Source organism: Plecotus auritus, assembly GCF_963455305.1.
Source record: "Plecotus auritus genome assembly, chromosome: 4".
NCBI classification, from domain to species: Eukaryota; Metazoa; Chordata; class Mammalia; order Chiroptera; family Vespertilionidae; genus Plecotus; species Plecotus auritus.
The window spans coordinates 177882086-177909088 of NC_137775.1; the positions used below are offsets into that span (position 1 = coordinate 177882086).

Below are 27003 nucleotides of genomic sequence, written 5' to 3' on the forward strand. Positions count from 1 at the left end.
ATCTCTGGTAAGACATTTTTAAAAACTCACTGAGGAGAGACTTCTGGTGAGAATTATTATTGCACAGAGGTATGTATGTGGAAGATAGAGTGACTCTGAAAATTGTGATGTATAAGTAATTCTTGGAGATGTTATGGAGGATTCCCGGCTTTCTGTGAATGCGTTCTGGCTCACCTTCGTGGGAGCTGGACATGTGTTCGAAATGCAGGGTCTTGGGCCGCGTCCCAGACATAGAGGATCAGAATCTGTGTTTTGACAGGTGATTTCTGTGCCCAGGTGAAGCAATCTCACACACACCGACTCACTGGCCTTTGGAATAGTGGGTGAGGTATGCAGAACTGACAGTTACCCCATTTTATAGACAAAAAGACTGAGACCCAGTAGTTGGCCTCAGATCACTCAGTGAACATGGGCAAGCAAGCGCTCTAGCCTGAAGACAGGTGTATTGATTTCAGTTGGAGTACTCTGAAATTAGTGAAATTTATCATTTTTCCCTGTCACAGAAGCCATGAGTCTTCTAAATGTTAACCACTAACCCCTAACTAAATACGAGCTCAAGAAAAACGTGCTTGGAAAACCCAGTTCTTCCTCTGTGAGGCACGGGAAGAGCACCCCTGTGCTGGCATTTCGAGATGAGGCACCCTGTGCCCATTTCTCACCTTTCTAACCCGGTGTCTGTGTAGACCAAACACCCATGTGCTTCATGACCAGGCTGTGCTTTCTGGCCAAAGGACTCAGTCCTTGTTTCCCACATTGAAGTAGCTGCAAGTGGTGGCCACATTTCTCTCATGCTCTCTCTCTCAAAAGGTTTCCAAATTCATGGCCATCGCATGGTTATTTCTTGGAAACCCAGGACGCCCTCCATCATGTTATCTCGACTCCCAGTTGGATAAAACACCAACTGTGTTTAGAGCAGGGCCATTTTTTAAAATAGTTTGAGCAACCTCCTGTTTATCGTTTCTCTGAGGACTGCGTCTCATAAAAATATTCTGTAGTTTCAATCACCTTCCTAGAGTCCACTTTGAGAAATGATATAATTGTGCATTAGAAAACATGGTGTATTGCAGTCTAATTTAGAAAATTGGGCACATAATGTTAAACAATTTGGGAACAATGCAGGGGGGTGGAAAATAATTTCCTGCCATGTGACCGTTCTTTAAGTTAGTTTCTTTTGCTGGTGAGTCTCCTGGTCTTTCCTGAGTTCTAAGTGAGCAGAATTTCACAGGTCAGAAAGACACTTTCAGTCTAACACAACCCAGGTCACTCCTCAGAAGAGGTCTGGAGCAGGTTACCATGGAGACGGGAAAGATAAACAGTGGTGGAGCCTGACCTTTACAGAGGCTGATTTCTCCGCTCGATGGTGGAGGTTGGGGGCAGAGTGAGAAGCTCATGCTGATGTGTCCTCTCTGGCTTTGGCCTGAGGATAAGGAGCAAATTACTGTTGCCAAGCGAGACCGTCCATTAACCTTCACAAGTCTGAACTTCCATTCAAATAATTGTAAAAGAAATACGATAGAGCGGGGGGATGGGGGGTATCCCAGGGGTGTGCTAGCCCTTTAAAAAATTTTGGTGCAGATCTGGCGAGGTTTTCAGGATGGGAAGGCTTCATCTGCAATCTCACATCCTCTCTGGACAGCACTACCTACCTGTTCAACTCACCAAAGGAAGGTCAAGCAAGGGTGACTCCGTGGCAGAGGCTGTGGGGCCGTTACTCTGTTCCCGTGCAGACGTTTCCTGCTCATGCTGTTTATAGTATGGGAACTTGATCTAACACTTCAGCACCTGCCGGACGTCTTTTTGCCACTTCTCACACTGGTTAACTTATTTGGAAATTTGTATCTTTGGTTGCATTGGACTATGCCCAGAAAGCAATCAACAACATGGGGTTTCAAGTTACGCTGCTCAGAATACTCTGTGACATTGTCCTGTTAGGATGGGTGAGTTCCTTGTTGGATAAACGCATTTGCACTCGGGGAGTGAGCCTTAGAGTGTCTCAATGTTAGGAAATTATTAATATTCTCTCATGTACAGTGAGTACTTGGCAACGCAAAACAAGTAATACTTTAAATTACTTCTGCAAAATAAGGTGTTTAGTTACCTGTAAGTTGCCATATTTTAAAAATGATTTTGGTGAAATTAGCCCTGGGTGGTATGGTTCAGTTGAGCATCATCCTGTGCACCGAAGGGTCGCTGGTTCGATTTCCAAAAGTGGCTGCACCATTTTGTAGCCACCAGCCATGTATGAGGATTCTGTTCTCTCCACATTCTTGCCAACACGTTTATTGCCCATATTCTTTACCTTTTCCTGGTGCGTGGGAAGTGTATGGCTTTGTGGATTTGATTTGCATTTCCCTAAATATTATGATATTGAGCATCTTCTCTTGTGCTGCTTGGCCACGTGTGTATCTTCTCGAGAGCAATGTCTGTTTAGAACTATTGATTCTTTGAGGCATAACCGTCTTTTCAAACTGCCCTCCCCCACGTGCAAGACAGATGCCACATGCAAAGAGCTTTGTAACCCAGGCCCATCAGCAGGAAGCAGCTTTTCATAAACGCCCTGGAGTGGGCAGGGGGTAGGCCTGGACTGAAGCAGGATTCACGGAGCTCCTTGAGTACGAAGGCTTTGCAGGGTCCTGAAAGCAGAGGGAGAACTCAAGTCCCTGTTCATAAAGTACATGTGCAACATGTAATCTGAAGCGGGGCTATGAAAAGTGTATGTACGGGGAAAGCATAAGCTACAGGGTCCTACTGAAATGAAGTCAGAATTAATATTAAAATCAAACATCTGCCGGGCAAGTGACGCAAAATGGGGCTGTTTGGGAGAACCACGGCCTGGAAGCACGTGTCACGGTGGCCAGTGAACAGGGCGGCTCAGCTGTTCCCTGGCTGTGCGTGTATCCTGCTGCCCCAAGCAAACTTCAGGCTGAGTCTCCTTAGGGATCGGCTTCAAGTGTGTTCCTTGGACTCCTCCCCAGAGGTCAGCTTGGTGCCATCCACAGAGCAGAAGGATCAATTACGAAAGAGGTGCCAAACGTTTTTAGAGAGCTTGCTATCCAGTGGTGTACTGGGACTGCCTAGCAGAGTTTCTCAGTGTTTAGGAAGCAAAGATGGATGCCCAGTTACTTTATTTCATTTTATTTTTTTAGAGAGAGTGAAAGAGCAGGAGTGGGGAGGAGGTGGAGGGTGAGACATCCATGAGAGAGACACATGGATTGGTTGCCTCCCATTATGAGCCCCGACCAGGGCTGGGGATCGAACCTGCAACCCTTCGGTGGCTTGGAAGGTGCTCTATCCACTGAGCTGCACCAGCCAGGGCGGATCGATGCCCGTTTTGTGTGGAATAACCGATTTCTCCTTTGTGGCCGAAGATTGAAGATGAGCTTCTGCTGGCACCGGGCTTTGCAGCGCCACCTAACCTATCCGATTACTCAGGCTACCACCAGTACGTCGAGGAGACACTTCCTCCAGAAAGCCCCACGCTGTACGGCCTCCACCCAAACGCGGAAATAGAGTTCCTGACAGTGACGTCCAACACTCTCTTCAGAACTTTGCTGGAGACGCAGCCCAGGAAAGCACTCGTCAGCAAGGAGCTGGAGCCGTCCACAGAAGACAAGGTGAGGTCTTCCTAGTCTTCGCTATTGAGGTCTAACGTATACACAGTGCAGTGCACTAACCCAGGTGTACAACTCCGTGGGTTTTTACCTTTGTATGCACCCGTGTAACCACCCAGGTCAAAATACAGAACGTTTCCGATACTCCAGAAGGATACCCATGCTCCTTACTGGTCCATATACCCCTCCCCTCCAGCCCAAGGGTAACCTGGTCTCCATACCTCCGTCACCATAGGTTCGCTTTGCCTGTGTTTGAACTTCAGACACACACAGCCACACAGCCATGTACTCATTAATGTGTGGCTCCTTCCACTGCACATTACATTTTTGGGTTTCATCCATGTGTGCACTGACCAATGGCTCTTTTTGTTCAGTATCCTGTCACATGGATATCCAGTTCTTTAACCTGTGGAGGACGGACGTCTGGGTTGTTTCTAGTTTTTCAGTATGTATATCACAGCCATGAACACCCTTGTATAGTATTATGTCCATAAACAAAGGTAGTTCCCCAAAATATCCACTCCTAATACACTCAGAAGTGGAATCGCTGGAGCAAAGGACATGATGTTAGCACACTAGCCGTCAGATCTTATTATAGCAAGGTCCCAGGAACTTCCAGGATTATTTCTTAAAGTTTTTCAATTACTTATTGACATAAGGCCATTTGTTGAGGAACTTCTTTGTAATTTAGAAACTATAGGATTTGTTGTAAGGTATCGTGTTCTGTACACTAACAGCTTCCATGTGAATGTTAGGTTTTTTAAAAAAGAAAATGAACAAGGTAAAAATTCATCCATTTGGGGAAAGGTATAGTTGTGAATAGGAGGAGGGAGGTAGACGACGTTTTTCATCTAGTTTTCTGATTTGTCTTTCTAACAAGGAAGCTGATCATGCTACCAGAAAATGCAAAGCAAATGAGGTAAAGATGCCTCAACACCCCAGATAGGCAAAAAGATTGTAGCAATAACCATCTACTGGGTGCTTACGCTGGGCCCTAGAGAAAGCGCTCGGAATAGTATCAGGCTCCTTATTTCAGAGATAAGCGTACGGACAACCCAAAGCCAAACGGCCAAAAAGGGCCAATGAGGGAAACCCAAGTTCGAGCCGATTCCAAAAGCCATTCTTTTACCCAACGTCCAGGCTACCATTTCAGACTCTCTGCTGCTGTTATAAACGAGTTTAAGATTTCAGAGCCTGACAAAGTTACCTGCCAGGCTGCGAAAGCAACTTGCAAGCATGGTGTCGGCACCATAGGCAGTAACCTGAGAAAGCAAGGAAAGAGGGAGAGTGTCTGAGGCTGAAGACAGGCAATACTCAAGTCTTCTATTATAGGTGTTTGTTGGTTTTCCAGAGCACGGTAACGTGGCTTAGATGGAATAAATATGCACATCAGAGAACCACACACACATCCAATGTATAAGCCTTTCATTTCTTAGGGCAACCGTAAGAGAAGATGGAGACCTCCTTGTTGAAAATGTTCACCAAATTGCTCCCCAAATTTTAAGATATGTTAGAGGGCAGTGTCAGAGTCACCAAAATTAGCTCAAGCTTAAAGGGCACCTTTGGTTTGCAAGACTTTTCAAATGACTATTTAACATATTACAAACCGTAATATGCCTAAACATGGGGGTTCTATTTCCTGATTGTATTTTTACGTACAAATGAAGTGTAGTTGATGACAGTTCTTAAATTCCCTAAATGCTAATCCTATATGAACTGCAAATAGTGCTCCTCCCGATGGGAACGGAGGAGGCGGCTATGATGCAGAAGGGAACTGGGGGAGCTGGCAGTGCCACTCCTGGGGATGCCACCTCCTGGGCATTAGCGTTTTGGGGGAGTTATATTCTGGGACTTAACAACAACAAAAGAAGCGATATAGTCACTGTGACCAAAATGAAATAGGAGCTAAATCTTTGTGTTCATGATTTAAGGTAAAGAATATCTTGGATGACATCTTGGAGAAACTCCCAGAAGAGTTCAACATGGCAGAGATCATGCAAAAAACCTCAGATAGAAGCCCCTACATTCTTGTTTGCTTCCAAGAATGTGAGAGGATGAACCTTCTCCTACGGGAAATCCACGTGTCACTTCAGCAGTTAGACCTTGGTTTGAAGGTAAGTAGAAGTGGGTGAGAGCTGGCTTCCCCACATCGGAAGGTAGTCACGAGGTGGCCTTTTTCTCCGTGCAAGGGGGAGCTGACGCCGTCGCCTGCTGTGGAAGCCCAGCAGTCCGCGCTGAGTTACGACCTGGTGCCAGACACGTGGAGCAAACTGGCTTACCCATCCACCTACGGCCTGGCCCAGTGGTAAGCTGCCCATCCAGGCTCCCACTGCCTTTGTCTGCCTCCATGCTAGCTAGTTCATTGTTCTGAAGTGTTCAGCCCCAAAGAGCTATACATGGTGCTTTTTGACTATACTCATTCAGTGTGCAAACGACCACCGTTTCAATTGTGTTTCAAAGGCAAAAACAGATTAAAAGTCAAGATCAGAGCAAGATTCAAATTCTACCTCTTACTTGTTAGCTGTTTGATCCTGGACAAAATATCTGACCTGATTTCTCATTTTCTCATCTGAAAAATGCAGGTAACAGAATTCCCTCACTGGGGGAATTGTTGTTATGGCCAGGAGAGGCAACTTGAAATTCCTCTCATGTCATTATATACCCTCAATTTCAATTTTTAAATAGAAGTTGATTGGCTTATATGACGGAAAAACCCACAGGTAGTTCCAGCTTCAGACTTTGCTTGATCCAGGCCAGAGCCACCAGTAGGAGCTACAAATGGTCTGTGGTTGGTAGCTGCCTGAGCTGCGACTCAATCTCCTAGGATGGTATTAGTAAATACTTGTTGTTTCAGATTTCATCTTATTTTCACTATTTCTATTTCCATCTTTTGCTTTTTGAAATTGTTCTACCTCATGCTGCATCGCTTTTTTGCTTCAATTTTTTACCAGTTTTTTCTATTCTGAGATCTTATAATTTCATTTCCTTTTCCTTACCTAATCACTTCTAATCCGTGACCTTGTTTATACAAGGAATCACTCCCTTTTAAAAAACTTACTGCAAATTGTTTGGCTGAAGCAAGTCTTTTTCCATCCCTGCTTTCCCCGTCCGTTGCCCTTTTCCTGTTATACAGCCTCAAGTATGTTTTCCCTACATCGGGGGTTTGACATGGGGCAGGGCACAGGGCCGTGTTCTCAGCTGCAGGAACTTTCCTTCTGGTGGCCCAGGTCTCAGGCAGACCTTTCCTGCAGCTGGTCCGTGGGGATGGTTCCCGTTCAGCCCTGCTTCCCTTGCCATTCTGAGCCAAACCAGGACTCAGAAAAACTCAGGGCCAGCCAGCGTGGCCCTCGCCCTGGAGAACTGTATTGCTGGCTTTTCTGCTGGGCTGTCTTCTCTGTGCTGTTTCCCCGCCGTCTTTCACATTCCCTAAACCTCCAACTCAATTTTATCAAAGACGTTCATGCTTCCTCAGAGGTAAACTGCAGGTACTTCCTCCCTTGCATAACTGCAGCTGAGAGGCAAGGACCCGAGTAAGAACAGCAGTTTCTCAAACCCCAGGCCTGTGATGGATAAAGTAACTTTGTAATAACCTTCCCTGCTTTCAGGTAATTATCGCACATGGGAAGGCTGTTGTCAAATGCTCTACTGCTCTCTGTGCCTTTCCCGGCAACTCGTCTAGTAACAATCATAGCAGCCTTCCCCTCCGCACCCCGACACACACAGGTGGTCGCTCCTGTGTCTTCCTACGCAGCCTGCACGTACCTCCGTGTTCCATGTTGGCACCTGTCAGCCCAGGTCTTACACAGATCACCTGGGTATAGTCACCACATAGCACTAAGAGGAGCTAAATAACTGTTTGATAATGGAGACAAATTTTCCATATTCCCTGTGTTTCTTGTCCCTAACAGTAATAGCTGTAAGATACGCAATCTCTACCGGAAAAAATCTAGCCCCTTTAAAGGGACCACAGTCTGCAAATCATCGGGTAACGATTTCCCTGGTTCTCAGTGGTGTACCTTGCTACCACCACCCTTCCCCAGTCCACTTACTTAATCTTACTGAGAGATGTCTATCGTCCTAAAAATAAAACGCAGGCCCATTTCTTCCCACCTTCTTACTGAGAAATGTCTCCCGTACTGAAAACAAAACGCAGGCCGATTTCTTCCCACCTTCTATGAACCAGGTTTAACGACCTCCTCTTGCGATGCCGAGAACTGGACACTTGGACGCAAGATCTCGCCCTCCCGGCTGTGGTGTGGCTTTCTGGCCTCTTCAACCCTCAGTCCTTCTTAACTGGTAAGGTCTGCTGCTCACCGAACCGCACCCCCGGCAGAGAGCCTGCCGAGTAGCCCTCCCCGCCCTGCTCACCGGGCCTCACGCGGTGGCCATTACAGAAAAGGTGCAGGAGCGACAGAGGGAGTGGCACTCCGGGCAGAACAGCATCAAAGGGAAGGAGGCCCAGGAGCAGCCAAGTGAGGTGGGATGTGGTTCGTTCTAGCAAAGGTTTTCTGCCAAGGGCCACACATTCCTGCCACGACCGTGCCCAAGCAACCAGACAGTACTGACCCGATGGGCGTGGCTGTCCAGTAAAAGCTCATTTCCAAAAGCTGCGAGGTTGTCCTCCCGGCCTTCGCGGACCAGCCCTTGCTCTAACGTGGCCACAGGCAAACACACAGAACCCAACAACACTGGGCAGGACCAAGGCAGCCTCAGTAGGTGCTCGGCTTGCTGGTGGCTCCGGAACCTTACGTACAACTGGACACTATCATGCATTCCTGTGCCTCCCCTCCCGCAGCAATCATGCAGACCATGGCTCGAAAAAACGCGTGGCCACTGGATAAAATGTGCCTGACGGTCGACGTCACCAAAAAGACCAAGGACGACTATGGCCACCCCCCAAGGGAAGGCGCCTATCTGCACGGGCTCTTCCTGGAAGGTAGGCCCCCCACGGTGCACCCCCCGCAGGGCACCGGGAAGGTCACTCACTAAGGAATGACCTTTCTCAGCATTCCCTCGCGTTGGCGTCTACCTCATTTCTTGCTTTTTAAAAATTTAAATGCCAAGATGTGGATCCCGCGTGAGCATATTTTAAGGCATTTGGGGTGATGGCTTTCCCTTAGATTTGCCCACGTATGACGTTACCACCACAGGACCATTTACAACCCACACGGACTTTAAATTATTTTGCTTTTCAATATAATCAATTCAAAGTCTTCCTCGCACTATTTTACTGCAAGACTTCTCCGCGCCTCTAAGACGCCGATGCACATTGTAAACCTCCAAGGCAGTGGTTCTCAACCTTTCCAATGCCGCGGCCCTTTAGTACAGTTCCTCATGTTGTGGGGACCCCCAACCGTAAAATTATTTTCGTTGCTACTTCATAACTGTAATGTTGCTACTGTTATGAATCGTAATGTAAATATCTGTGTTTTCCAATGGTCTTAGGCGACCCTGTTGCGACCCACAGGTTGAGAACTGCTGCTGTAGAGCCTAAGACCATCGGAAAACAGATATTTACATTACGATTCATAACAGTAGCAACAAAAATAATTTTATGGTTGGGGATCACCACAACATGAGGAACTGTATTAAAGGGCCGCGGCATTAGGAAGGTTGAGAACCACTGCTCTAAGGGGAGGAGTATGCAATATTCTCCAATTTTATTTGCCTATGCATTTGTACCTGAAGAACACTTTCAGAAATGCCTGTCCTAGTCTTGGCCAAAATGCTCTTTTTTCACTCTAGAGCAAGTGCCACACGTACACGTGTTTGAGGGCAGGTGATGGGAATGAGGTATCTGAATGCGGTGTAAGATAAAGGGCAGTGGGGAGAGAATGTGGCGAATTGGATGGCGGCGTCTTTTATTCTATAGCATTCAAATGCACTTTGCTTTTCGAGGTAGGGCAAACTAGTGTGCTTTAGTGTGTCTGGATTGTTATGGGATCTGTTTTCATAAAATTTACGTTTCCTAAGAGTGTAGGTGTTAAGCTCAGGAGCAATGGTCTGCTTACCGTGTGTGCGTGGCACGTGGAGAGCAGGAATCTTAACCTCCCTCTCATAGCTCAGTCAGGAAGTCACCGACAAGCAGTAACGTGACAAAACGGGAACATTTATTGCCTGCAACAGTTACAAGATGCGGCCCAACATGTCCCACCCTTGCGTTCTTTTTGCTGTAGGTGCGAGATGGGACACCCAGTCCGGAACCATTGCTGAAGCCCGCCTCAAGGAGCTGACATCGGCGATGCCAGTCATCTTTGCAAAAGCCATACCCATGGACAGACAGGAAACCAAACACACCTATGAGTGCCCTGTGTACAAAACCAAAATGAGGGGCCCCAACTACATCTGGACCTTCAGGTTGAGGAGCAAAGAGAAGACGGCCAAGTGGGTCCTGGCAGGCGTGGCTCTGCTGCTGGAGGCGTAGATGGGACCTCACTCCTCCAGGCCCGGCGAACACAGTGAGGATTTTTCATTGTCATTGCGCTGTTCTCCTGCACATCTATTCTACTGAGAGGCATAAAACATTCCAGCTTCTGTAACTTTTAAGTAACTGTGCATTAACTTTTCTTAAACACCATCCTTAAAAAGTGGGGAAGAGAAAGAGGCAAACGTAGAAAGAAATGCTTGGAAACCTAGTCAGAACATGTTCAATAATGTTTAGCTTTCCCCAGAACAGTGTCGCTCCCATTGAAAATACCACCTCAAAAACAAAGGGGTTGGAAGACTCCTGGTCAGTAAGCGGGATTTTAGTTCTTGTAAGATAGTAAACAAAATCTCCTTAAATTAAAAATTAGCTCTTACATTCTTTTAAAATATAGAAGCAACTGGCCCCAGGCAATCCTGAATGAAGAGGCGGACGCTCCGAGGCCTCCAGTGTCGGTAACGTGACAGTCCACTTTTTGTTCATTCAAGTTTTAATAAAAACGAAAACTCTAGTACTCTCATCTGTGGTTAATTGCACTTTGTAATTTAGGGGAACGTTCTGCAATAGGAATTTCCAATCACCCAGAGCAGGTTACACTAGGTGGTTTGAACGATTGGTCAGGATAAGGTAAACTGAAGGTGCTGTAACAACGTGGCCTAGAGTTACTAACTGGGAGGTAAAAGGTCAAGGCAGCATCTGTAATTAAACAGTGTCTAAGGCAAGAGCTGCTTATACAAGGTTTTCTCCGGAACTTACCTGAACTGTAGCTGCTTTCTAATCATTAACCTGTGTATATAAGATTCCTCAAGGTGCTTAGCTGTCTTCCTGAGATATCTTTGTAAGCATATAAACAATCTTAACAAAAAGTAGTATTTAGATCTACAAAGAATTTCTTTATAAAAACACAACGGTAAGAAATCGTAGGCATGTCTTGCTGGTGGAATACACAAAGACGAGTTGGCTGGTGGTTCTTCCTCCTAATTGTCTTCTACCAGCTGCTTTTGTAAGCTGAGAAAAGGAAGGCGTGTGATAAGGAATTAATATGAGGGGTAGGAGCACAAAGCCCTGAGATCTTACGAGCAGGCCTGACTCCTGCTTCATTGGAGGCAGGCCCCAGCTGGGGTTTGTCTCATTCTGAAACTGTGCTTTTCAAATTTATTGGGAACCACAATTCCATCTCCTCGTCCTGCATCCCCCAAACCTCTCTTCTCTGCCCAGTAGGGTCAAGGCTGCCTCGTACACTCCGTTTCTGTATTACACAGGCAGCCCCACATTGAAAATCCTAGCAAAGGAGGAAACTTCCTAACAGGGAAAACATCAGGCCTGAGTCTCTCCGATGCAAAGAGCTACATTCCAGGTGGACTGTAAGAATCAGCCTGAAACAAGGCAACCACGACCTGCCTCGAGTGTCTGCCACCTGTTCTGATTTGTGAGACTTACCTCTCCAGATACTCCTTGACGTTGTTATAACCGTAAAACTTGGCCAGATGAATAAGGATCCCCGTGGCACAGCGGCCATCGCGCTTCCGACAGTAACTGCAATTGCAGATCCCCCGGCAGGGAGGGCACATCCACCCCTAGGAGGAGATGAGGGCAGGCGTCCATGTTGTCAGGCCTGGTTCAGCGGGCCTCCCCTCCAGGCTCTGGTCACCTGCCACCTTTTCATCTAGGTCATTGGGGTGGGGGTGGGGGGATGACCTGTCTCCTTCCTCTCAAAAAGGCCCAGAAAGTTTGATCCCCCAATATCACACATGGAGAGACACTGGAAAATGTTGGTTTTAGGCCAGCTAGCATAACCAGTAGATGCTGGTAAAAAAGCAGATCAGTAAGACCTGGGTGTGAACGCTAGGGTTTCCACTTCCCATCTGCGTGCCTGTGGTTAAATCACGTCACCTGAGTGGCAGTTTATCGTCATCTGCAAATTAGGGACAGTGTATCTACCCCATGACTGCCGTACAAGAGGGTACAAGCACAGAAGCCCCAGGTTCGAGGTCAGACTTACTAACCATGCTGCTCACTTTACAGAAGGAACCAAGGCATAGGGAGGTTATAGACCTGCTTCATAAGGGTAAATGCATTAACTGATGTGAAACCTCAGAGCAGGGCCGGGCACACAAAGCAGTGCCTCGCTGAACCTGACCACTGTAAGCAAGCCTGGCTGACCCTGGAAAGCCCAGAGCAGCCTTGTCTCCTATCCTATCCACGGGTCAGCCCACTCCCTTTCCAGAAGGAAACCCGCGTCTTCATTTCTCCCAGTATCTTAAGATGCAGAGAGAACGGAGGGTTCAGGGCTCTGCAGCTACTGGTCCTCGACAAAAGGGTCCAGGGAGCCCCACTGGCAAGCTCCCCGTCGCCAATACCACTCATGGCAAACGCGCACACTGCTCCTACCGGGTCCAGCAGCGCCGATCTCACGTCCTCCCCGTAGCGATTCCGCAGGCACGGCCCACAAAACTGCCCCCGCACGCCACCGCAGCTCTGGTTCCGACACACCGTCTTGGTGTCGATGGTCTTCTGCCGACACTGATGGCACGTGTTACCCTGAGGGGAGAAGGTGGTGAGAGGCTGAGCACGGAATCCCGGGGCGATGCCCACGAGGCCCCACGCTGTTGTGCACGTGGCCCTCTCCTAGAGGCAAGCAGACCATGGCACCTCGGCAGCCGGTACGCACTTTTAGTTCTGGGCCACAGAAGCTATTAGGGCAGATGAGACGGAGCAGGGAGCCTGGAAGAAATGAAATGACCAGAGAGACGGGAGGGAGAGCAGGAGGGGCAGGGCCCACGAAGGGGGACCGATGACAAGTGCCATGCGCCCCAACAGCATCGCTCAGCTCCAACCTGGATCCTGGTGACTGGGACAGCCTCACATTTTAGCACTGCCTGCGACAGCTGTCCCACTCCCAACCTAAAACAAAGCTTACCACCGAGAGCAACTTTTAACCCACCTCCTCCCAAAGAGTCTCTCCAACTGTAGTTCCTATGGTTCTATTAACCAAAAAGCCCATTATATTTTTCAATGTTTAAAACATAAAAAAAGAGATATTCAAAATAGAACAACTATAAATAAATGTTTTTCTAAACGATACCCCCGCCTCCCTCCACACAAACCTCTCCTCTGATAAGAATTCCTGCTCCGAGCCGTCTCCCCTTCCCCAGTTACAGCGGACTCTCCAATTCAGAGCCCACTCGGAGCCCCGGGGAGAGGTCCGGGCGTAAGCCCAGACACAGTGTACACACAATGCCGGATTTCAAATCCCAGTGCCTTGGAGTCCCAGGGAGAGTCCCAATCATGTGCACTGTCGTCCTGTGTAACTTACCAGAACTTTGTCATAGATTTTATCTCGGACAGTTATGGCGACGTTTTCTAAGTCCTCTTCAGTGATGTCCTCCACGGGCCGAAAGGAAGACACCCGGTGCCGCCGCCGGTACCCCTGGCACCGCCCCTGGGAGGAGACGAAGCAGAAGCTGGCATCAGATACGCTGAGTGGTCACTTTTTTAATTTTACAGAGTTCTAACACCATTAGTTAGTGTTAACTGTGTCCCTCTTCTAGCCTCCTGAAATCATGCATTCGTTGAGGTGTGTCAGGCTCCTTCCATGGCAACTCTGAGGACAGGGACGTGAACCACAATGAACAGCCAAACCCACAAATGGGAAGAGTCCAGAGTTTCTCCCTCCTGCCCGAAGGCACTTGAAATGCCTCAGTCCTAAAACAGAGGCTAGGAGGACTTTCCTTTCTTTCCCCCCAAGCCCGTGGTCGGCAAACTGCGGCTCGCAAGCCACATGCGGCTCTTTGGCCCCTGAGTGTGGCTCTTCCACAAAATATCACGTGCGGGCGCACACGTACAGTGCAATTGAAACTTTGTGGCCCATGTGCCGAAGTCAGTTTTCGACTCTCAAATTTCAATTGTCGTACTGTTGATATTTGGCTCTGTTGACGAATGAGTTTGCCGACCACTGCCCCAAGCAAAACCCCAAAGCTAGCCAGAGCCTCGGCCAGGCCTGCGTTGCCTCCACCAGAGGTCCCGGGCCCTGCAGTTAGCACGAGAACCACCTGGGAATTCATAAAACGGCCAATTCTCAGCCGCTGCAGATCGACTGGGGCAGAACCTCCGACCTTTTAAGCCCTGGAGCGACTGTGATGTTAGAGGACCGCTGGCTGCGACAAAATAATTTGTTTACTAAGGTCAAAAAATACCCCACTAATTGTCTTCCTTCTCCTGAAGCGGTAAAACTCTTCTGCAAACTGGGCGGCGGAGACGGTGAACTTCTCCAGGGCGAACTTCTCAGGCGGCCGTGCGCTCCGGGTGGGGTTCGTGCGCCTGGGGATCTGCCCCTCCGAGAAGGCCCGCCTCGCCGTTTTCTTCTTCTGAAAACAAGAGCAGAGACATGTGCAGCTGGGTGCCTTCTGGCAAACAAGCCACCTGGCAATCGGAATAAATTAAAAGGAGCGCCACTTACGGAAGCTGAGCTCGGGGTTCGTACCGGGAAGAAGTCGGGCACCGAGTTCAATTCGGCCAGTAACTGAGCGAGCTGGCATTCGGAACAAAGAAAGGGTGGTACGTAAGTATTCCCACATCTAGCTCACCCAGCACTTGCCGCAAGTCCTCAGTGGACGCCAACCGGTGGTCCGTGAGGCCCGAAACGTTGGTGACCGCTGAACTAGATCATTCTGACAGTCATCGAGAGCTCCAAGAAACCCAAGTTCTCATCAATAAAAATTCCGAAAATATTTCCAAATGAACACAAAGTCAAGAACAAGTAACAGCCGTTAATATGCCAATCGTGCCATTTCACTAGGATTCTTTTTCGTTTTAGGGTTACACACATGGATAGGCGTCACTAAAAGGTCGGGCAGAACCTAGTTCTTATTTTAAAGAGGCAGGCAGACAGACTCGGTATTAAAAATTCCCCTTCGCTGATAATAAGACAAATGTGTCCTAGGATAAATTCCACCCGAAAGCAAGCTTTCTATTTTCTTGGGTAACTTATTTGCCATATAAGATTGTATATACAGTATCATTACGTGACCCTTCTTTAAAAGAAAATATTAAAGACACACACCAAAAATGCTAAAAGTGACTCTGCGTGGTAGGATTTTTAAAATTATGACGCTAACAACAGTCCCTGACCACGTGCAGAAAAACTAGACACAGATTTCGCTTTGTTGCCTTAATCGAGGGAAGACGTTTTAAAATGAAGTTCCGTTTGTTTTGATGCCTAGACCTGTTTCATTCCTCCAGATATTGTCCTGAAACCACAGCAGGCGACCCCAGGAGACCAGTTTCTGGGCTGCAAGACGCCTGCCTGGCCTGCCACGGCCACTCCGAAGTGGGCTCCCGACACCTCGTTTACAGCTTCCTTCTGCCGGGAACGGGCCAGCCAGTGGTTCAGCTCCTCTCGGCTCAAAACCACGAGAGTTAGAACTCCACTCCACACACTGGAAGCGGCATGAGCTCAAGGCACAGGGTTAAAAACAGTGCAGGAGGGAACTACCACTCGGGGCTCAGGAAAAGAGAAAGGGATGCACAGTCCCCAGAGCACATTTCCTAAGAGAAGCGAAGCAGAGCTGGCAGGGTGCAGTCTGTGAGCCTGGCTGGAGCCCCGTGCCCGCCCCCAGGTGCCCGCCCCCAGGTGGGGCCTTACCATGGCCTTGTTCTCCTTGATGTTCATGGTCCTTTTCAGCAGCGGGTCCGAGCTCTCCTGGCCCTCCTCGTCCCTGGAGTCATCCTCAGGCTCGGAGGCCGAATCTTCCCTTTCCTTCCCTTGTCTGCAGCTTTTCTTTCTCCGGAGAACGGCTTTTGTATTGTCCTGTGAGCAAGAGCTGGAAAACAACGGCTCAGGAGAATGCTTTCTGTCGGCTGTTTTGGCCAGTTTCTTGGGGAATTGCAAGGCTACGCGGAGACCGATACTGCTTCTCCTGGGCCTGCTTCTCCTGGGCGTGGCCTTTTCTTCTTCGTCCTCTCCCTCCTCCTCACTCACTGACGCCTCACTACCATCGTCGCTCAAATCGGACCCCTCGAGCTAACAAAATGAGAAAAAACAAAGATGTTGTAACAGACTTTCAAAAGGACACATTTAAAAGCATCAGACCTTATTTTAGGAAAGAATTAAATAGCTGAAAGCTCCCCCTTCTTCTTAGCAGTTCCTCTGAGCTTTTCAGTCCAGGGCTCAAGTAGTTTGTACTGGATCAAGTCCAAGGGCAGGTACTCGCCGCCCCCTGCCCCCAGGGAGCTGAGTTTAGAAGGAGGACTCTCTCTGTGGTCTACAGCCTGGATCAGGGCTTCCTCTCAGGGTGGTCCCAGGAGCACCTGCACTACCTGGGAACTTAGTAGGAACACAAATTCTCAGCCACTGGCCGACGGTGTTCCTTTCAGACCGTGGGGCTGGAAGCAAAGCACTACACATTGGGCTCCTGCACAGGGAACAGCCAAGGTGGCAGGTCTGGATGCCAAGTAACACGGGGAACAAAGAAAATGGTGTGCAGGACCTAAGACTCGTCCTCAGATAGAAATGGGAGTGCTAGCCCGGCCTGTGAGCGTCGACCTATGAACCGGGAGGTCACGATTAAATTCCCGGTCAGGGCACATGCCTGGGCTGCAGGCTCGATTCCTAGTAGGAGGGGTACAGGAGGCAGCCGATTGATGTTGCTCTCACATCGATGTTTCTCTAAACTCCCTCTCTCTGCAAAAAACAAAACCACCACCACAAAGCACATCAAAAAATTTCCAAGTCAAAATGCATAGGGAAGACTCCAAGACTTCGGCCAAATTAACTACAAACGCAAGAACATTACTTCACACACAAGAAGTAATGACTTTAAAGACCTTATTACTCCCAAATAGACCCCCCAAGCAAGTCTTTGATAAGGACCGTTAAGGGACACCTGAGACACAACCCCCAAACTCCAAAGGAGGGGAGACGATTGGATTTTCCCGCAGAGAACAATGGGCTGGGGCAGTGGTCGGCAAACTGCGGCTCGCGAGCCACATGCGGCTCTTTGGCCCCTTGAGTGTGGCTCTTCCACAAAATACCATGTGCGGGCGCCCACATACAGTGCGATTGAAACTTCGTGGCCCATGCACAGAAGTCGGTTTTTGGCTCTCAAAAGAAATTTCAATCGTTGTACTGTTGACATTTGGCTCTGTTGACTAATGAGTTTGCCGACCACTGGACTGGGGGACCAGGGATTCATCCTGGAATGGCAACATCTGCACTGTGTTAATTGCTTTGGAGATAAACAGGTAAGAACAAGTACAATCTTTCCCTTTGTGAAGTGACTTCTTCCAAGTAAAAACGGAATTCAGAAAGAGGACTGAAGCTATTACAACCCACACTCCCTCATTATTACCTTTCCTTCTGGGCTACTGTTTACACTCAGGTCGCTCTGTGTAAATCCCTCAAAGTCCTCCGTCTCCGAGTCGGTGTCCTCTATAAAAATTCTTCTCAGCTCTTCTGTGAAGTACTTGGAACGGAAGCGCACATCCTGCTAAATTAAAAGCACACACACATTAGAGAGAGAGAGAAGAACAGGGGTTCCCTGGGGCGCGGGGCCGTGGGGAGCCGTTTCGTGGGAGTGGTGTTCCCGTTTGAGACAGTGAGCACATTCTGGAAATGGATAACGGTGTCTGCTGCCCAACACCGGGAACATACTAAGGCCACCTAGCGTCTCGCTGGCAAGAAACTGGAAACTGGTCTGCACTTAAGGGTGGTAATGCCCAACCAGGGTGGCTCAGTGGGTGAGTGTCGACCTGTGAACCAGGTGGTCACAGCTGGATTCCCAGTCAGGGCACATGCCCAGGTTGCAGGTTCAATCCCCAATAGGGGGCGTGCAGGAGGCAGCCGGTCAATGATTCTCTCTCCCTCCCCCTTCCTCTCTGAAATCAATCAAAAGTTAAAAGTAAAAATGGTTACAGTGGTAAATTTTGTTATGCATGTTTTACCACAATAAGCGTGTGCGCACACAAACACACACACACACATTTTCTGCAGCTTACAGAAATTTAAACCCACGAATTGAATGATTTCAAAAACTCAATGTCCACAGCCTCCATCGGCTTGTCTGACCGATAAGCATTGCTGGCGTGGCGTTCCGTTCCTCCTGCCAGGCTGGCCATCAGGAATGCCTGCTTTCCCGCGGAACCACAAAGCCATGGGGAGAAGCTGTGGGGGAAACCTGGCTCCCTCCCACGCGGCCTTCCTCTCTAACAGCCCCCCAGAGCCTTCCCTCCGAGGCAGTGAGCATGCCTGCCTTTCCCAGACCACAGGGTCTCCGCAGGAAAGAAGGGGCTGGAGACCCTGCTCCCCCGCCCGCCCACCAATGAGCCTAGGGCCGTGGTTCCCTTGCCCACTGCCACAGGGACTGAGGGACGCTGCCACCCTCCATGACCCCCAGGAGTGCCCAGGCAGCAAGCGAGCAGAAGGAAAGCTGTTACATAACTGACTCTTAAAAAAGGAGGTCATCTTCGAATAAAGACGTTTTCTTTCCTTTGAACTAATGAAAAGAAGAAAACTGGGCTTCCTAACTAAAGGGCATGCTTGGAAGTGAGACGGGAAAAGCAAGCGTGGTTCAGAAAGGAGACCCCGCGGAGCCGCCTCCATGCTGGCACCCAGGGCTGGGGACCGGGTCCCCAGGTGCCTGACGCCTCTTCTTCCCACCCCCAACGGAGCAGCTGACCCCTCCTCACTCCACGTGTGGTTGGAGAATCTCTATCTGCCCCCATGCCTTTGCCTGACTTTAATGATACACTTCTTTGAGCTCAGGTAATCTCGGGAGAAAAATAGATGTAACAGACAAGTGGAAAAACTTACAGGAGATAGAGAAAAGTGCCTATATCCAGCACTTTTTAAGCTTAAAAATGTCTCCTATGAATTACTATGGGTAACTGGAGTGAGTGTGATCAGAGCTAAATTACTTTGTTCCTTTGTTGGTAGCTTGGAAACACACACACACACACACACACACACACACACACACACACACACAGACACACACAGGAAATTTCTTGAAAGTGAAATTCATACTGTGTTTCAGAGACACCAAACTCAGCGTTGCCACACATACTGAATACAAGTTCGTGCGGCTCCTCTCGGATGGTTAACATGGATCTGAGTGTGTCGGGGGGCGGGGCGGGATGGGGAAGCAGCAGACAAGATTTATGATGAAGGAAGAAAGGTGCGTGGCTGGCTCCTGGGGAACCCTCCCACGAACCTGCTATCTCCGAGGGCAGGAAACATCTGGTCCCTAGAGCCCACAGCCGGCCCCCGCAGGCCGATTTGGGGCAAGGGGTCTGAGTGTGGATCGGACACCCACCGTCCCTGCCTGGAGCCTGCAGAGGCCAGGCCTTACAGCAGCAAGTTCCCACGGTCCATCCTCTGGCGTTTCTAGCCTTTGAGCTGGCCTCACAGGGCAGTGGTCAGCCTGGGAGAAATCAATATCTTTGGCGGCCAGTTCTGACAGAGAAAAAGAACTGAGCCACAGCCCTAAACCAAGGCCAAGGCTCACATCCTCCTCACTCCACAGGGTGTAGGAAACGCTTGGACCGTGGGTCTGCATGAAGCAAATACGCACGCCACACGGCCTCGCTGCATTCTAGGTTACAGCCCTCGCACCGCTCCTGGCTCTCTGGGAACCCTTGGTTATTTTTAAAAATCAATACTAGGCGATAGGTTATGAGCCTTGGTCAGTTCTACAGCTGAGCTAAGAGCTACGGGGAAGAGAAGGGAAGGAATGGAGGAGAGATTAACTCCTGGAAGGGAGTCGGGGAGATAGAGGAAGAAGGTCAAGAACACCAGAGATAGAGATAGCACAGGGGAAGCCAGACAGACAAGGAGGGGAGGGCAGGGTGAGTTCCAGATCTCCCTGACTAATCGGGATCGACCCGGCTGGCAGTCAGAAATACTTCTGGGGCTGGAGGGAGGAGCCCAGCCTTCAAACGTCAAGGTGCCAGCTGAAACCAGGTCAACGACCGAGACCACTGAGTGAAAAGTCTGAAGACAAGGCCTCGAGAACACCCACGAACGGGGACAGGAAACACAGGGGAGATGACAACAAAGAACAAGAGGTGCAACTGAGAGGGGGAGAACGTGGGGAGTGGGAGCAGGGGGCTGGCGGGGCCAAGGCTGGGGAGACAAGTAAGGTGAGGCCCACAGACAGGGAGGCCCATGTCCCGGGAAAGAACAGCTCCCACCGAGGCCAGCCGAGGCATGAACTGCTTCCCTTCCAGCACGTGCCCGGTTGAAGCAGGTGGGCTTCATTTACAGCCTTTAATGAGAGACCGTGGTCAAGGGAGAATGAGGAATTCTGAGCGCCGCGATGACCTCAGGACAGGGGTGGGCAAACTTTTTGACTCGAGGGCCACCATGGGTTCTTAAACTGGACCGGAGGGCCGGAACCAAAGCATGGATGGAGTGTTTGTGTGAACTAATATACATTCAAAGTAAAGGAGCGGAGGGGAGAGCAAGAGAACCGGATAGAACAGCCGGATCCGGCCCGCGGGCCGTAGTTTGCCCACGGCTGCTTCAGGAGAAAAGGCTAGATCTTTTGGTGGGCCGTGCAATTGCTCAGGCACAACATACACCTCCATAAGCAGCCGACGAGGATTTATGATTAAGGAATCTAACTCTCGGAGAACTGTAACGTATGTGTGCCACAGATCCAAGTGATTACAGAGAGAAAAATGCTCTCCCCAGCAATTCCAGGAGGGAGGTGCGGACAGAACCGCGCTGCGGGGGCAGGGACGCAATTGCCCCACGGTGACCACACATTCCAGGGCTGCCCCGCGTGTTGTGGGCATCGCTGTGCGGCTGTGCCAGGCAGCCCTCCCCTGCCAGCTGCGTGGGGGCCTCTGAATCCAGCCGTGCCACAGGCAGCAGCCCCGAGGTTGCACAGAAAATGGATCGGATCATGTGAGGCCCCCTTTATTTTAAAAAATAATTTACTGTACAAAAGGATTTAAACAGCAAAAGCGAGCTAGGTACTCTCACCAGTTTCTTGAAACATGAAGGCCTGACGCTTACAAAATAAAATGCTGGGCAATGGACTAGCATCACCAACCTCAGACCACGGTCAAAGAAAAGGGCACTTGAACCAAGACCCAGGCTTCCGGCCCCACACGCCTGCCTTGAAAGGAAGCATCCGTACCTGTTTCCCCGACTCCAGTGAGTCAAAACTATCGCAGCTCTCCTCGGAGGAGAGGGTTTCCATGGGAACGTCCTCTCGGAAACCGACAAAGTCTTCATCGTCACTAGGGGCGTTAAAGATGTCAGCCACTTCTTTAGGGATCTGTTTTGGATTCAAAACAGAAAAAAGATAAAACCAGAGGTTGTTATCACCACAGGGAAATGTTCAATTAGCATCTCATAACTTCATCCATCTGCCTTGGTTGCCCAGCAGACCCCAGTAATCCTGAGCAAAATGTGCTTCGGCTGATACCTGAGGCAACAAGGGAAGGGAGATGGGGATAAGACGTCTTCGAATTCCAGAGATGTAGCCTTTCTTACAGAGACTGTCAGGACCACGCCTAGAGAGGAGCCATTTTTGATCTCCTGACAAAAACTGAGAAAATAGGCATTGGTTTCTCAGAAACCGATGATCACTCTATTTCTCTCCTACCGTGGATCTGTCTTTAACTGGCATCCATGGAAAAGAGACTCCGTAAGATGTTACCAGGCTCCTCTCTTCTTAATGCCCATGTATACAGTTCTTTATTTTTTTGTTCTTTTTCCCACGCTGATTCAGAAGTTTCACACAGTGAAATAGCTTTCCTTCTGCTCTATACTCTGAATCAACGGTAGAGTTTTAGAATTCCAAGGGCATGTCAATGCTACTATAGGCAATTACTTCCAGCGAGAATGTCGTCAGCACACTTAACCTCACCAACACGTATCTGCCGAGAGATCATTTTTGTATGCTGACTACCTATTTGTTCCCAACTCCTTATTTTGAGAAAGTTCAAACACAGAGAAAGGTGGAAGACTGGTACAAACATCTGTGTGTTCTTCACAGGGAAACCCCCGTTTGTCACCACATTTGCTTTCTTTCTCTTTCAACAAATAGTTTGAACCACAGGCACTTGCTGATGTTTGTCTGTTTTTGACCTAGGAAAACAGTGATTTAATACGAGACAACCTAATAATCCACGTCACGTTCAAAGTACTTTACAGACATCACCCTACAATATTTCAACACACATCACCCGAGGAAATTTTAAACGCCAACATTTCAAACATTACTAATAGTACATCTTACTAGTGTCTAGCAATATTAGTACCGGACACTGAAGTGTTAAGAAAATTAAGTAAGAAGAAAAACTTTAAGTTAAAAATAGCCCTTCCTTGTTCATAGCAGCACTATTCACAAAAGCCACAAAATGGGAGCAACCCAACTGTCCAGGACAGATGAATGGATAAACGAAGTGTCCTCTACACGTACAACGGAGTAGTATTCAGCCTTAAAAAGGAAGGAAATCCACCCGGCTGGGTGGCTCAGCTGCTTGGCGTGTCGTCCTGTACACCAAAAGGCTGCGTGTTTGATCCCGTTGGGGTGCCTGTGGGGGCAACTGATGGGTTTCGCTCTCACATCGATGTCTCTCTCTGTCCCTTTTTCCTCTCTAAAACCAATAAACATATCCTTGGGTGAGGATAAAAAAGGAAAAGGGAAGAAATACAACTACTATTGAAAAATTATCTTGTACACCAGAAACTAATAGAACGTTAGAGGTAAATGACATCTCAATTAAAAAAATGTTTTAATCTACCGTCTGAATGAGCGGGGCGGGGGTGGGGCCTGGGAGTCTGCATTTCTAACAAGCGCCAGGGCCATCCCAGGCGCTGGTCTGCAGAACAGGTACAGAGACACCAGCCCCTTTTCTGTTCCTCCTCGTGGGATGTAACTTCCCCTAATTCACAATAGCTATCTGTGTGCATGTCCTTACTACACAGGTAACTGACAGCAGACTCCATCTCTTCCCCATGTCTCCCTCCAGTACCAAGAATAGAAACTGTATACTTAGAGGTACTTACATATCTGAGTAATTGATGAGCAGCATCAACTAATTTTTTTAAAAGAAGGAAATCGTGTCATATGCTACATGAGTGAATCTTGAGGACATAATGCTAAGTGAAATAAGCCAGTCACACAAACAAACACTGGACGGTTCCACTCATCTGAGGTCAAACTTAGAGACACTGGAAGCAGAACAGTGGTTGCTGGGGGCTGCTGGGAGGAGTGTGAAATGGGGAGGGATTGTTTAATGGGTGGAGTTTCAGTTTCACACCTTCTGGAGGGTGCACAACAATGTAAATGCACTTCATGCTACTTCAAAGTGGTTGCGACGGTAAATTTTATGGGTACCTTACTGCAATTTTTAAAAATTCAGCAACGTGAGACAAATTAAAAAAGGCAACTTCAAAACGTGAGAAAAATGTTCCTTCCTTAAATAAACGCAGTCCTTTTCCAATTCACTGGACAAGTCTAGACCTCCACCAGTTCTCACGCTACTTACGAGGGGCGTGTGGTTTGAGAACCCAACCCCTTCACCTAAGGCAGGTTCAGATTCACCACCTCACCTGCCCAGAATTCAGTTTTAATGCCGGAGAACCACACCTCAACCCGGGTATCTGGACTCCAAACCCAGAATTTAAGAGAAAGTCAGGGGACAAAACTGTTGGCTGAACCACAACTGGCTGGAATCCAGCTTTGTCCCATCCCAACAAAGCTATGCTACTACATACACATCCTGCCCGGTCACTGCCTCATTCTCCTTCGGTAGGTCTTTCCAGTATTTCTCAAGTAACACAGAGCAATGCCTCGAGGTCTCCATTCTAACCTCTGCCAGCCTGAGCCTCAATGAAAATTCAATGAACAGACTAGTAAGCTAGAAATAGATGCCAAGTGTCAGCGGCTTTTCAATCAAGCATTTGCCTTTGAATATAATGATTGTATCATAAACTTAAAATTTTATATTTCATTAATTTTTTTAAAGATGATTATTGATTTTTAGAGAGGAAGGTAGAGGGAGAAAGAAAGAAATATCTATGTTAGAGCATCATATCGACTGCATGCCCCCAACCAGGAACTGAGCCCTGACCGGAAATGGAAAAGCAACCTTTTGGTGCTTGGCCCAACCAACTGAGCTGCACCAGCCAGGGCAAAGTTTTATATTTTAAAACTATAACTTTTAAAGGCTTTTCCACTCTGGCTGAGTGGTTCAGCTGGTTGGAGCATCATCGCGTACACCAAAACGTTGTGGGTTCAATTCCTGGTCCAGACACATACCTAGGTTGCAGGTTCAATCCCCAGTCGGGGCACGTTCGGGAGGCAACTGATCAATGTTTCTCTATCACATCTATGTTTCTCTCTCTCTCTCTTTCTCTCTCCCTCTCTCTCCCTCCCCCGCCTTCCCTCGCTCCCTCCCTCCTTTCCCCCTCTCTCTCTAAAAAGAAAAAAGTTATTAAACATATTCTCAGGTGAGGATTACAAAAACATGAAGGCTTTCCCATATCTCAATGATATTTAAATCCATTCTTCCTGATTAAAAAATACCACTTCCTAGCCAGGAGGAACATATTTATCATCTATTTAACTTTTGAAGGAAAAAAACCCCAGAGATTCTCTTTAAGGTCAATTGATTCAAGAGCTGATTTTGATAAAGCTTTAGGAAATGCTTCTTATTCCAGGAACACTACTGTATATAATTTCACCTGGAAACAAGTTCCACTTTAAGCCCCAAGGAACAGTATAAAGGAAATTTATGCACACCTTTTCATTTTCCTTACTGTTTTTTAAAGCTTTGATAGCAAGGATGGCAGAATGTGCAGGGTGAGCTATCTTGCAACTGGGAAAGACCTTTTACACAGAAGAAAGCATTTGTTCAGCCCACTGAAAAGGGATGTTCCACATACCCTCCTACCATAAACCCTGTCATTTCCTTAAACCTCTTATGAGTAAACTGGTTGGTCCATAGAAGCCTATATACCTTGCACCATTTACCAAACAAAACAAAATACTAAAAATGGATCAAACCAAAATATAAAATCTAAAACTATAAAACTTCAAGAAGAAATAGGAGGAAATTGTTGTAACCTTGGGTCCCGTGGTCGGCAAACTGCGGCTCGCGAGCCACATGCGGCTCTTTGGCCCCTTGAGTCTGGCTCTTTCGCAAAATACCACGGCCTGGGCGAGTCTATTTTGAAGAAGTGGTGTTAGAAGAAGTTTAAGTTTAAAAAGTTTGGCTCTCAAAAGAAATTTCAATCGTTGTACTGTTGATATTTGGCTCTGTTGACTAATGAGTTTGCCGACCACTGGGTTAGGCAAAGAATTCATAGTTACAATACCAGAAGTATAATGCAGACTTTTACAATGTATAGACAATCAAAATTAAGAATGTCTGCTCTTCGAAATGCACAGTTAAGAGAATGACAAGAAAAGCCAACCAACTGGAAATTGCAAATCATTTATCTGATAAAGAACCCATACCCAGAATATATAAAGAACTCTCAAAATCAGTAATAAAAGCAAACAACCCAATTTAAAAATGGGCAAAAGATGTGCGCAGTCACTTCACCAAAGACTCACGTGGCACATAAGCACAGGAAAAGATGTTCGACATCCACAGTCGTTAGGGAAATGCAAATTAAAATTGTAATGAGAGGCAACGACCTCCCTATGGCAATGGCTTAAAAAGCGTGACAACACCGAGTGCTGACAAGGATGTGGAACCACCGGCACGCTCGTGAACTGCCAGGGCCACTTTGGAACACAATGTGGCCGTTTCTTATAAAGATAAACACACCCTTACCACACGATCCATCAATCCCACGCCTAGGTATTTACCCAAGAGAAAGAAAACTCAGGTTCACACAAAACTTGGAATTAGCTTTATTTGCAAACCCAGAACCAATTCACATCAACTAGGGAGTGGATAAACAAACTGTGGTACATCCACACCATGGAATGCTACTCAGCAATAAAAATAAATTAATTACTGGTAGACCCAATAACATGGATAAATCTCAAATGCATTATGCCAAGTGAAAAAGGTTACATAGCCCTAACCGGTTTGGCTCAGTGGATAGAGCGTCAGCCTCCAGACTCAAGGGTCCCGGGTTCGATTCCAGTCAAGGGCATGTACCTTGGTTGTGGGCACATCCCCAGTGGGGAGTGTGCAGGAGGCAGCTGATCGATGTTTCTCTCTCATCGATGTTTCTAACTCTCTATCCCTCTCCCTTTCTCTCTGTAAAAAAAAAAATCAATAAAATGTATTTTTTTAAAAAAGGAAAGAAAAAGGTTACATAGTGTCTGATCCACCTAGATGACATTTTGGGAAGGTCAAAACCATAGGAACAGAAAAACCTCAGTGGCTGCCGGGGGGCTAGAGGTCAGAAGGAACCTTTAAGGGATGATAAAACTGAGGGAGGAGTGATTGATGACTGTGGAGGCATCTATCAAAATTCATAGAACTGAACACTAAAAGGGTGATTTTATTGTAAATAAGCCCTAGTTAGAAAGAAAAAGTATGTAGAAACAGTGGAACATCTGAATTGCCTAGATTTGGATCTCAGCATGTACAGTCATAATTTGATAAAGGAAACACCACAAATCAATGGGAAAGAAATGATGTTATCAATAAGTGTAGGCCAAAATGGCTATTGGAGGACGCTAAAACAGTCCATTTTGCTTCTCTCTTGATACTATAAACCAGATGGTCACAAAGAAGAAACTAATTAATGTGAATATGCAGCTGGCCTCTGGATGGGTAGGACTTTAAGCATCAACATAAAGGAGATCAAAATGGAAGACAATAACAATTCAAAACTTCTTCAAAGAAAAAAAAAACAAACACGAAATTTAGGAAGAAAAAAAATGTTAGGGAAAAAGATCCACCACTAATATGACAAGTTATTCATGTTACTGAAAAGTTCATACAAAATAAATGTACCAAGTAAGAGTCACACGGATAAAATAGGTA

The 27003-nt window shown here is 47.7% G+C and overlaps 2 protein-coding genes across 3 annotated transcripts in view; one reads left to right on the forward strand and one right to left on the reverse strand.

The window, feature by feature from the left end:
* DNAH11 (dynein axonemal heavy chain 11) overlaps positions 1 to 10554 on the forward strand; it is a 196777-nt gene extending 186223 nt beyond the window's left edge. The window contains exons 76-83 of the mRNA XM_080663816.1: positions 1 to 7; positions 3369 to 3614; positions 5543 to 5725; positions 5801 to 5916; positions 7795 to 7907; positions 8407 to 8547; positions 9788 to 10069; positions 10430 to 10554. The exon at positions 1 to 7 is cut by the window's left edge and continues 113 nt beyond it. Coding sequence (XP_080519942.1) covers positions 1 to 7; positions 3369 to 3614; positions 5543 to 5725; positions 5801 to 5916; positions 7795 to 7907; positions 8407 to 8547; positions 9788 to 10035 — 1054 coding nt within the window. The 3' untranslated portion in view covers positions 10036 to 10069; positions 10430 to 10554. The remainder of the gene's footprint in view (positions 8 to 3368; positions 3615 to 5542; positions 5726 to 5800; positions 5917 to 7794; positions 7908 to 8406; positions 8548 to 9787; positions 10070 to 10429) is intronic.
* Positions 9701 to 27003, reverse strand: part of CDCA7L (cell division cycle associated 7 like) — a 33710-nt gene continuing 16407 nt past the window's right edge. Inside the window, exons 2-10 of one of the 2 annotated variants that reach the window (XM_080663817.1) lie at positions 21177 to 21317; positions 17385 to 17522; positions 15680 to 16057; positions 14495 to 14566; positions 14232 to 14402; positions 13352 to 13477; positions 12427 to 12576; positions 11476 to 11612; positions 9701 to 11043 (exon numbers count right to left, since the gene is read on the reverse strand). In XM_080663817.1, coding sequence (XP_080519943.1) covers positions 11013 to 11043; positions 11476 to 11612; positions 12427 to 12576; positions 13352 to 13477; positions 14232 to 14402; positions 14495 to 14566; positions 15680 to 16057; positions 17385 to 17522; positions 21177 to 21317 — 1344 coding nt within the window. In that variant the 3' untranslated portion in view covers positions 9701 to 11012. The remainder of the gene's footprint in view (positions 11044 to 11475; positions 11613 to 12426; positions 12577 to 13351; positions 13478 to 14231; positions 14403 to 14494; positions 14567 to 15679; positions 16058 to 17384; positions 17523 to 21176; positions 21318 to 27003) is intronic. The other variant, XM_080663818.1, reaches the window with a different exon arrangement.